This window comes from Photinus pyralis, unplaced genomic scaffold (assembly GCF_008802855.1).
Source record: "Photinus pyralis isolate 1611_PpyrPB1 unplaced genomic scaffold, Ppyr1.3 Ppyr1.4_LG10, whole genome shotgun sequence".
NCBI classification, from domain to species: Eukaryota; Metazoa; Arthropoda; class Insecta; order Coleoptera; family Lampyridae; genus Photinus; species Photinus pyralis.
In genome coordinates, this window is record NW_022170250.1 from 14,442,332 (window position 1) to 14,454,248 (window position 11,917).

At 36.2% G+C, this 11,917-nt stretch overlaps 1 protein-coding gene across 1 annotated transcript; it reads left to right on the forward strand.

Annotated features, from left to right (window-relative positions):
- Window positions 1-708: 708 nt before the first annotated feature.
- Window positions 709-1,488, forward strand: LOC116162345. Its single transcript, XM_031475961.1, has 2 exons — window positions 709-980; window positions 1,029-1,488. Exons 1-2 carry the CDS (start codon window positions 852-854, stop codon window positions 1,398-1,400), a joined length of 501 nt encoding a protein of 166 aa, XP_031331821.1. The 5' UTR covers window positions 709-851; the 3' UTR covers window positions 1,401-1,488.
- The last annotated feature ends 10,429 nt before the right edge of the window (window positions 1,489-11,917 follow it).

The following is an 11,917-nucleotide window of genomic DNA, read 5'->3' on the forward strand; positions in this document are numbered from 1 at the left end:
TATAGCATTACATTGATCGTCTGTAGTATATGTTGTCTGTGACCTTAGTAAAGAACTTTACATATTTGTGTAGTGATATTTTGAATAAAACTAAGTTTGTTATGTTTAAGATTGTTATTTACTGATATACTAATGTATGCGTGGGTTGGAGTTCGATTTTTGAAGGTAGGCGAAGCCGTATTAGGCTAAACACTTCATATTGTGTGGTAAAAACCATTGTAGCACTGTGTGGCAAACTCCAAAATTATAACAGACATTTCATTGTGGAGCTTTTGTGTTAAAATGTTTATAATAAAAATCTCGTAATCTGCGCTCTCAATGTTTTGAAATTTGGCCGAGATTTGATCGAGCTCTTAGAATTAACATAATATAAAATACAAATTAAAGTGGTGCACAAATCAAAAAATCAAAGCATGCGGTGCGTCTGGGTCCGCCAGTGACGTCACAACACGCGGCGAAAAAATTCCGTGGTCGAGCAGTCTTATTATATAGCATTCTTGGGAAATCCCTATATAATATCTACTTCTACATGAATATCAATGTGAACGTGTTCTGTAGGTTCTTATAAGTTCGGTTGTACCTCTTTTTGGTTCTATGATCAAATTCTAGGATGGTAATCTGGATATGGGTAAGAGCATAGACCAATATGGTAAGAGTAACGGAAAAGTAAGAATGTGTCACATATGGTGTATTTAGAACTCATCTCATCCTTTAATTGCAAACGACGTACGTTAGGTGATCTTCAGATTGCGTATTGCAAAACCTCTCATCACGTACTTGAAGATATTGATAATTTGTAATAATAATGTTGATACGAGTATACTGCTAATCGCGGTGATAATTTTTGTAAAATGTGGAGTATAAAAGAAATAGACGTATTTGTTGTTAAGATAGTGAACCTGCCTTACCTAAAGAACATTCTACTGAACATGAACACTATAAGCTTTGCACTTGTTACGTTATTAGTCTATCTCCATAAGGTAAGTAAATCTGCATAACTTTTTTCACTTCATGATGAATTTTTGTAGACCGAGTCCCTTTGCGTTAACGTGCTAAATATGGAAGAGCAAAAATGTGCGGGAACTTTAGCAGCAGATACTATTTTAAGCTATTATCTTAGTAATTCACAACTTCCAATTTTCGGGGAATACCTTAAATGCACTTGGGAGGCGTTCAATTTAACGTCAGCAGAAGGAGACATTTTATACGATAACCTGAAGAACATCAAATCATGGAAATGGACAATCTTACGTGACTGTGACGACTTTATAGATCTTCAACTTAGAGGAGATAACATCTTTAAGAACAGTGTGAACATTTGTCAAAACACTGCGCGTGGTGGCATAATGACTCCTCTCAGTGTAACGAGGTGCATTCGTGATGTGATTAAAAGCCATTAAAGAGACTACCAAAAAAAATTTCAAAACATTAGTTTATTACCACTCGTTCTTTAAAACATTCGTAGAAAATAAAAAAATACTAGCTTCAGTGTTTGATTTATGTCAAGTCGTCGCTTAAAAGTAAAATTTAGTCCAAGATCCGAGATTAACAACCTATAATACAGGGTGGAGAATGGAGTTCCCCTAATAGGGAAGCCCATACAAATCGAAACTATGGTAGAAAGTTTTACCTTTTATTAACCAAGAACACACAATGTCATTTAAGAATATGCATTATTAAACTGTTCTAAACAATACGTCACTCAAATTGCGTCCTTCATTCGTGACACACTGTTTGGGTCGTTCTTCATTACTTCTTGTGTCATGCCATGCTATCGATGCTATCGATTTTGACATTGCATTTTCATTTCCTGAATTTGTTAAGCTCCTTTTTAACCAGTTGCTGAAGTCAACTGGCTTCTTTCCGGTCATCGGGGGCTTGCGTCGTTCTGGTCCTTCTAAGTGCCCTATTCTTAGCTCTGATCAGAGCCTTGATTGTTGGTTTTTTTTCTGTGGTGTGCTTATATAAGTGGTGGAAGGCGCGTAGGCGTGCTGAATATCCATGTACATTTTTTATTGCCGCTCCGATCCCTTGGACTGACTGAATTATTATCGGTATTGGTCCAGTGCGACTTATGTTTTTAGAAAATGAGTTCCAATTTGTATTCCACTTAAGGTAAGCATGCTATGTAGTATTATTGTTGTGATTGCCAGATGGTCAGAGGTCAAGTAGTGAGGAGCTAAAGATACCGTGATCTGCCTATTCATGTTCTTCGTTAGGAAGATGTCTAGTGTGGTTGTCTGCCCTAGTTTCCATAATAGTCTGGGAAATAGAGACTGAAAATGGACCATTTCCTGCAAAACGAGAAGTAGTTCCAATTTTTTTTGCATGTCATGGAAGAATATGCGGTGGTTAAGAATCTAAGTTTTCGACCTCCCACCCCTTGTGCTTCCCCTGTACCACATTTAAAACCAAAGAAATTTGGTTGGTTTTTAGTTTTTCAATCATATCTTTTTATAGGTTCACTTTACAAAAAAATATTGTTATTACAAATTATAGAGTAGAAAATTATACACAACTTTGATATACACAACTTTTTTGTGAAATGTTTATTAAAAAAGATATAGAGCTTGAGAGTTGGTTATATTTTTAAGAATTATGAAATTTCTATTCAAACGTATATTAGAAACTGCTACAATCTCAATTAATTATAGAGATAAAGTATAAAATTTGGTTAAAACATCTACGTAGAAATTTCAGAATTCTTAAAAATATAACCAACTCTCAAGCTCTATATCTTTTTTAATAAACATTTCACAAAAAAGCAGTGTATATCAATAAGTTACGTAGAATGTTATGGTCTACAATTTCTGATAACAATATTTTTTTCTAAAGTAAACCATCAAAAAGATATGATTGAAAAACTAAAAAACCAACCAAATTTCAGGGGTTTTGGGGGTGGTACGGGGGAAGCACAAGGGGTGGGAGGTCGAAAACTTAGATTCTTAACGATCAGATGACTGTCTCTGACATGCAAAAGAAATCGGAACTACTTCTGATTTTGCAAGTTAAAACCCTCTATTCCCTGGACTATAACAGGTGGGTTCGCTGAGTGAAAGATCGGCTAAATGAGGCTTTTAATGATTCTGTTCACGTTCAGTGACGGACCGTAAGCTGTTGTGAAAGGTTGTTCCGAATCCGTGAGTCGCCACCTAGTACTGTGGAGGTCTGTGCTTAGGGAAATGTACGTCCTGGTCGTAGGTGGACGGAAATCAATCTGAGTGGGCTGTTGTTTGCCATTTGAATTGAAATCTGGGCCTAACCTAACATCTGCAACGGTGTAGTGGCCATTACATGATGTTTGATGATTACATGATGTTGTTTCTGTGGATCGTAAAGTTCGGTAGGGCGAAACGATCAGAGATTTTTTCTACAGATAAGCGGATTAATTTGTTGTTTAGGTACAACTTTGTCAGTGCGTACAATACTTCACGGTTGACGTGGCGTTTTCGCGCACTGCTATAAAAGCAATGTTAGTTAATTAGGCGTTTAAAAATCTAGGAATTCGGAATTCATAAAAAAATTTCAAGTTTTTTTTACAGTTGTAGAAGAAAGCACGTTTAGATGAGAATCGCGGGACTTGTTCCCATCTATATATATTTAATTTTTTTCATCATTATCTGGAGTCTGAACTACCTACCCTATATTGATTTCTAATAATTTGCTTACATCTCCCTCCGAATGCGCGGAATTTAAAGGTAAAATAAAATGAAAATTTAATTTATGGCTCAAGTACTCACTAATGATATTGTGTTTGGAAATATAAGTATTTGTTTGGTAGTAAATCAATATTTGAGCGAAGTTCTGCTTAGTTCCGTTAGATTCCCCAAACCTGTTGTGCCTTCATGTATTATGCTCGCCAGGAGAGTATGGTACGATTATGATTGTAGACCGTTATCAAGCATTCTGTGACCGGCAGACTCTCCTGGTGAGCATTTTACTAGCCCTATATACAGTAGTTCTCAGAACACTTTTATATTAGAAAGTCATACTTATTTTAATAATCATTTCGTCGATTTGTATTAGTTTACCCTGGTTTAAACTTTTTCCAAAATAAAATTTATTCAGTTAGTTCCTGTAGTTTAAAAATTCGGATGATGCAAGATAGATGATTGAATTTTAAGTTTCAGATTCCCTCTTTAGGTTCAGATCGCGTCGCTTCTTGGCAATCAAAGCAATATTAGGGTGATATCTGCCTTCGTTTACCACTTCTTGTCTCGGTACCTAGGTACCTTGTATTTTTTGTAATTTAAATAGTAAGTAATCGCCCGCACTTATCAATTCTTCATTTTGCAATATCTATGGTTTTTTTCCTTTAAAGTTCGATCGTACATGTAATGCATTTTTCGAAATAACAATAACAATGATACATTAATTTCCTAAACATAGAGACCTTTTAGCGCAATCCACAAAAATGATTTTAGTAAAAGCATTGCCTTTCCCATTTGCAATTGATGCGTTCAGAGACAAATTTAGAAAGGTTCGTGACAGATGAGTGAGATTGATGAAAACACTTTCCATTAATTTAACGTATTCAGTGTTCGGTACTGGTATTTACATATCTATCCTTTTCAGTTATTATCACTACCTCTTAATTTTACTAATATAAGCACATCTGGTCTTACAGCCACAGAATCTACGCAAATATTCATTCAATTGCGTCCATCTTACACGACGGAAAATAAACCTGCGATATTACGCTATTTTATGAAGAATTCTGAGACGCTTCTGGGTACTCTGCAAAGAAATAGATGAGATTCCGAATGGGCGGGACCGTTTTAGCCGACTCACCACTGGATCACTCGCCACTATGACGAGTCACCAACGCAACAACCTCGTAAATATACGTTAACTGTTGTCCAGTTAATATTTGAAACGCATAACATAAAAAAAACAAGCATTAAACATTATGCTGCATGTCTATAGTTTGAACAATGGCCACTCCAAATATCCCACACTTCACAAAGAGTTGGTTTTAGTTGTCCTTGTTGAATGACAATCTCACAAACATTAATTAGGAGATTAGGCGGAATTTCGATCATACCATTCGATTTCTAGGTCAAATTTTGATTTGTATCAGAATTATTAGTTGTTATAATTTTGCTTAAATAATCACCTTGTATTTTATTTATTGGTTCAATTTTATCACGTGTTAAAAGACTAAATTTTAACTTTTGGAAATAATTTCGTAAGATTTGTAAAAGTTTATTTTCGGTGTTATACTCGGTGTTATATAAGAAGCTTTGTTATCGCGGCGTAAGCTAATTAGATTCAAACGTGCAGTTTATCATTCAACGATCATTAATTTGATATGAAAGTGGTGGCGGACGTTGAAAAGAAAGGGAAATAGTTTTAAGCTTAGATAAGGAAAGAAGATGGACGCATAATTCGCAAGCGATAGTGTTACCACCTGCCACATAATGAGATTGGCCAGTGGCGTAGCATCCGTAAATGCGAATAATGGAAGAAGTACCTAAAAAACAAACTACTTTTAAAGCTGTTACTCGTTTCTTTCCAATTGTGCGCCGGCTAAACGGTTGAACCAATTGTTATCTGTGCTAGTCACAGCAAATTTTTTTGCTCATGTTTCGGTTAGATAGAGAGAGAGATAATAAAACACGTTGAACAAACGAATGAATTCGTGCGTTGCGCTATTTATTAATCAGACACGGGTATAAACGAAACTTCCTCTTATCTTTTTTCGGGAATGCCTTTAAAACTAACTGTCCCTCCAGCTAAAGATTGTGATAAAATAAGAATCCGTATCCGTTTCCGTACCAATTTTCTCTTTGAAAAACGCGGTGTGCTAATTACTACGCCTATGGAGTTTATTGCTTAATTCCGTCCTTGAAGACGATTGTTATCAAAATTTGAACGCATGGGATTGGTTCTGTTGTACGAAATTGTGTATAGTCATTCATTAAGGTATGAATTTTAACATATTAAACGAAGAATATTCAAAGAAAAAGCTTTATGATGAAAATAGGAAAATACGTGGTAACGGCATTAGGCACATTTTCAATATTTACGCCTGAAATGAAATTCCCGGCTCCTCCTTCTCACTCCGGCTTTTGCATCCACAATCTGCACAATTCACCATGATTTTACGTTGTTTTTGTGTATTTCCTCTCAATTTAAGCACAAAACTCATAAAAAACGATGTTACTTAAATGACATGTTGTTCCTGACCTGATCTAAGGTTTTAAATGGAAGTGGCAGACGTTAATCGTTGCTTGTTTGTTTTGGTAGACGCTAAAACCGAAGCTAAAACATAGTCGCTTTTGTTTTGGTGATTTTCGCTTTCGCTGTTATTTAACCGTATTACCTATTGCAAAACAGTTCGTCTTGTCAGTTGGAACGACAGTCACTCTTTATCATCGCAAAATTCTTGTTATAGAAGAAAGTGAAGATTGTGAAGAAAGCGTTGTTGCCTAGTACCCGTTAAAGGGAGTTTTTCTATTATCAAAGAGATACATTTTACATCAGTAATAACAACGAACTCAGTGTCGTCTAAATCGAGATGCAAGTAAAGTTTCGAAACAATATCACCTGGTGTTTTGTGTTAGTGCGCCTGTTTGTTGAAAATCCCAGGTACGACCGAGGATTTTAGATTAGGAACACTTTAAGGTAATTAAACTTTGTTTTATTTGTGTTTTTTCTGGCCTTGAGCGCCTATTTTTCTTTCAGCTTATTTGTTTCACCAACGGTTAATTTTGTGTTTGCTGAAAATCATGACGTGGTCTTCTCAGTCACTAAGATTTGAATCCTATAAAATTATTATGGAATCAGCCCAACCTCGAAAAAATACTTATGGAGAGAGCAAGAGTGGCAACAATAACTTCCCAGAAATGTCAAAAGTTGCTGGTAAGGTTGCCGAAACTTTTTAAGGAAAAATTCAAAACCGTACGCGAGTTACCATGGACCACGGACCACGGACGGACGCACAGAAAGTACAAAATCATGAACGAGCTGAATCGCTCGTTAATAAATGATTTCGAATGCAAAAGACCTTTTTAAGTTAGTAAATATAGAAATAAAAGAATAAATAAAATGTTAGCGGCTGAATAGCTGTCGTGTAGCTATGAGAAGAAAAACCCTTACGGCATTTGTTTGACAATCAACACTAAGTGAATTAGTATATTATGCAATGAGCATTTAATGAAGTATGAGAATTACGAAATGAGCCTTGGCGAGTTTCGTAATGAATACGAGTGTCTCAATAGCCATTAAATGCGAGTTTCATACACTATTTTTTCTACGACTATGATGTATGATGATCTATAAAGAGGTGATGCTACGATGGCTTCAAAAGCGGTCCAAAATTTTAGATTTTTATTGTGTGTAGGTAGCGAAGTTTGCGAGCTCAAAGCATGCGCAATGCGCAGTCATGGTAACGCGTTCCCGCGGAGTGTCACTGTCAAATTTATTCAAGATCACCGCCGATTGGAATCTTATGATTAATTCATAAGAAAACGCACCACAAATTCGCTATGCCCAGCAGTTGTCAAAACTAATAAATTTTAGATCTGTCGTTGTTGGCAACTTTGATTTTCATAAATTATGCGTCGTGTTCCCGTGATGCTGCATTCCTATTGGTCGTAAACTTGTATCGTAATGAAAATCTGTATCGAAATAACTATCATTTAAGTAGAGATAGCAAATGAACAAGGGAAAAAAGTATTAGATTTTAGCTCGAGGGTGTGTTGCCCCCTTCGCTTCGCGTCGCGTCGCAAAACTAGCATGGAAACTAGATCCACTAGCTGTGGAAAATTAGATAAGTTACAGTAATTTATGAAAGATTTCATATGGCTTGAAAGCTAATAAGCTTCATTTTTTCATTGAGAATAATATTTTTTATATGATGACACTTTCCTGTACCTTAAAATAAAATCATGGACACATCATGCTTTCCACCTTAGATCACATATACATAGATATAGCCTCCCGTTTACACGGGAACACCGCACATGCGCAATAGCATCCGAATGTCTAAAGCTGAAAACAATAGGCGGCGCAAAAAAGGGGCCACTTCTTATTAAATTAAATATCACATATCTTGTAACTTTCCCATGAAATAAAATTGCACTTTCTGTACTTACTATGTTCACCACAAATTAAACACATCATTTTAATTATTAGTTTGGTAGAAACTACTCGTACTTTCTACTGTAATAACACTGTAAACCCCTTTATGATCTACAAAATCAAGTAATTATACCTGTTTGGGAAAATTATATCGCAAAATGCGGGGAATGAAACAACTCTGGAATTATGAATCAATACAACATAATTACTAAAGCCCTTTTGGATATTACATCAAAAGTTTTGATGTAATATCCTTTATAAATTAAATATGTATATTTTAAACATATAAGACAGGATTAAATAAATTAATATACCTACTATTTAATTTTTTTCGTTTGCTTTATTTAAAAGAACATTTATTAGAAACTCTAACTAAAATTGAATGAGCAAGGTACATTTTTGGTGAAAATACAAATAAAATATTGCCTTGTGAAAGAAACTGGTAAACGCAGAAGAGTAAGTACTTCTTGAACTCGAAAAACACTGGTTGAAACCTACAAAATAAATTACTGACCAACTCCGCTGAATTAGGTATGCATTTTTGCTCTGTTGCGAGTTGTTACAGCCTGCGATAGGGTGTTTTTATAGAATTACGCATTAGTAAATGTTTCGTCACCTTGTTTTTACGAAGTAATGTTACCTGATGATGGAACTTTTAATAGTACTCGATAAGTTAATTTTTACATAACCATTTTCACGGCCCCCAAAAACGGTAGTAACGTTAATTTTGCACATAATATATTAAACCGCGTTTTTCTCAAAATAAGTTGTCTAGAAATAAGGGAGTCTTTCGTAGGACAAAAGTACCTACAGGCTAATATCCTTGTAGGATTGTAATACGCTTTATGTCAGAATACATTTAGCTCCATCAGCAATGTACGTCACCTATCATAACCATAAGCAAAACGTAAACTAATTTTGCCATACGTGCATTAGGTAGATTAATTTATTCCTGGGTAGGTATTAGTTTCCCAGTTATTTACGTTTTGCTCTCGTTCGTCGTTCGTTCGTTCCATTGTGAAATTCAATATTGTAATGATTTGATTATTATTTACCACGATGTCACCAATAGATAGCATATGACAGTTTATTAATGTTGATCGCTTTGCTAACTTTGAAAAATAAATGTAGGGATGTCATTCTTTGTTCAACAGTAAATTGTTGCCGTAAAGTGTAGGAGTTTCGTTCGTACCTTCAAACATTTATATTCAACGCACGTGCTCTTGAATTATGTAGGTTATGGAATGATCAGCTTCCATGCTTTGCGTTAATATTTCATGCGGGGTTGGCGAAATGTTCTAAGAAATTTAAAAGGTATCTGATCACGAAACATCTATGAAACGTTACGAATTATCCCTGTACAATTCGTTTTTGATCCAAGAACTTTGGCCGAGAAAGATGAAAGTTTGAATACACGTTTAAAATGAATAAATGCGGAAGTCCACTGAAATGTAAGTTTGGTTTTCACCACCATATTGGAAAATGTGGACCAATAGCTTCCAGGCCAAAAAGGTATCGTGGTAGACTTACCGCACACAAAGTTGTTTACTAAAGTAAGTGAATGACATGAAAGAGAGTACTTACACATTGAGTTGAACTGTCAAAGTTGTTTGTTCCATGAACATTTCGTTCATATTAAACGCATTAGCGTCCAAAATATCTGAGTTACCGAATAAAGTGATTGTGAACGGGAATCGTTTAGGCTTACAAATCATCCCAACAGGGTAATGCCAAAACTTCACGGTTGTCTTTGTTAGGTCTGTTACGAAATCTATGTATCTATGTCTATATCTATAAATCAGACGTTGGAAGACGCTTCGCTTTTGAGTACGTAGACGTAAAACTTTCAAAGGGCGTAATGAAAGAAACTCGGAAAGAAGTGTTATAGCGATCGGGCTCATTCACACTCATCTGGTGGTAAGCAAAACGAGGGTCAATGTTTGTAATGGAAAGGGTTCGTTTTGCAGCATGCCAAAATCATCTAAGCTTTTTTAGTGAATCTTCCTTTGGCATTAATACGGCAGGCGCATCACAAGGGCTTATTCAATACCACAATCCTGGAGAAGTCTATCTATCCCTATCTTTAACACGGATTTCTTTTGTGGAGACATAAATGATATGATGGAACTGCAATGGAAGGATCATGTGTTGCGTTATTGCGTAGCATATGGAGACTATTCTCCCTCGCGACTGAAGCTATTCTCATATTCATTCAGAATATCATTTAACTTAGCCATTTACTCCTTAGTCAGCACAGTTCCTCTTAAGATGTCAACAAAATAATAACTAAGGTCAAATTACGAGTACAAATCTTGTAACAAAGCATCCGTTTTCCGCATTGAAGTTCATACCCGAAGTTATGGCCACACCGTATATTTGTGGAGTCGACCAGCTTTGCTGAAAATTCGGTATCTATTATAGAAACGTTTTAACTTGAGCGCTTCGTTACTAAGAGGCAAATTAATATTTTGGAATTTCAGACGTGATGAGCCATTATTAGCAGATTTTGTTTTCTATGGTAAATTTGAAACGAGCATTAAAAGCCGCAAATTCGTGCAGTTTAGTTCGTTATCGCAGATCTTTTACGATTGACTCGAAATTCCCTAACAATTGGTGTTAATTGAAATAACTAATCTAGAAATTTCAACCCGACCACTCGAGTGAGGATAAATACCGGTAGCTAATCTTATCTGTTGCCAACAAAATTCGTCTGATTAGATTCGCCGGGTGTCATTGGAAGCGCGCTTAATTAATTTGAAATTTGATGTCAATTGCAGATTTCTAGGACAGCAGCAAGCCGCACAATTAATTAAGGATTTAAAGAAGCTTTAATTTTCGAGCTTATCGCAACGATACCCCGATCGATGTGGAATTTCCTACATTGCCCTCTCTGCAACAGCCGAATTATATATAAGGTAAAGCCGATGTTTAGGGGGAGGGGGGGCAATCTTTTTCTTTTGGTGTGTAACCGAATAGTAAGTAAACCTTTTCGCTTTTGCATTCTTGCGTATTATATTTGCAAGTACCGTATTACGCTAATCTTAATCACATTTTGCATTCGTGCCGTTTTATTTCGTTTTTGTACCACTCCGCATTTATTGGAATTGGATTTTAGCAAGCTTTTGCTATAGCTCCGTTAACTTCCAGGGGAGCTTTTTGCGTGGCTTTTTGTTACTTTCCGTTTCACTAATTATAAGGGGGTAATATTGTTTACTTTCCCGCACGCAATTGCTTTTTCGTCGCTTCCGCCAATTTTGTTTTAGTTAATCCGAAGTGACTGCCGCCATCTTGTGAACCCGTCCGATTCCTGGCTGCCGTTTCTCCGGTTGAGGTTACACCCGAGGTTTGCGAGACCGATCCGCAGGACCGCTGCTACCGCCCACCCAGACCAAGCACGAGACCGTTCGCTTGGTAGCACCCGAGTCCATCCGTCCGTTCAGCCGTTTCTTGCCGCCGTTCCAGCGTTTTTCGCCGCCGTTCCACCGTTTTTCGCCGCCGAAGTCGGGTTGCTGCCGACTGCCACTACTGAATTTTTTTAATGCATATAATTTGTACATTTGCCATTTATTTATTTTTTTTAAATTAAACTGCAATTAAAATGCTAATATTTATTTAATATCAAAAGCTCACCGATTGTGCTTGAACCCCAAGTTCGTCCCAACTTTCGTGACATTTTGATGTGTTATTAGACTATTCGAAGGAGAAATTAAAAGAAAGGGTGTAGAACGAATTTAGCAGCCTGTACAAAATCAATTGCAAACAATTGTCTTAGTTTCAGGTTCTAAAAACAATAAATTCAATGCTGCTATAAAAACAGTGGATTTAACAAAAC

What these genes read in the sequence shown, in the direction of transcription:
- LOC116162345 (XM_031475961.1), top strand. Translation starts at nt 852, where the DNA reads ATGTGGAGTATAAAAGAAATAGACGTATTTGTTGTTAAGATAGTGAAC. An exon ending in TATTAGTCTATCTCCATAAG is followed by an intron (nt 981 to 1,028) that starts GTAAGTAAATCT and finishes GAATTTTTGTAG; the next exon opens with ACCGAGTCCCTTTGCGTTAA.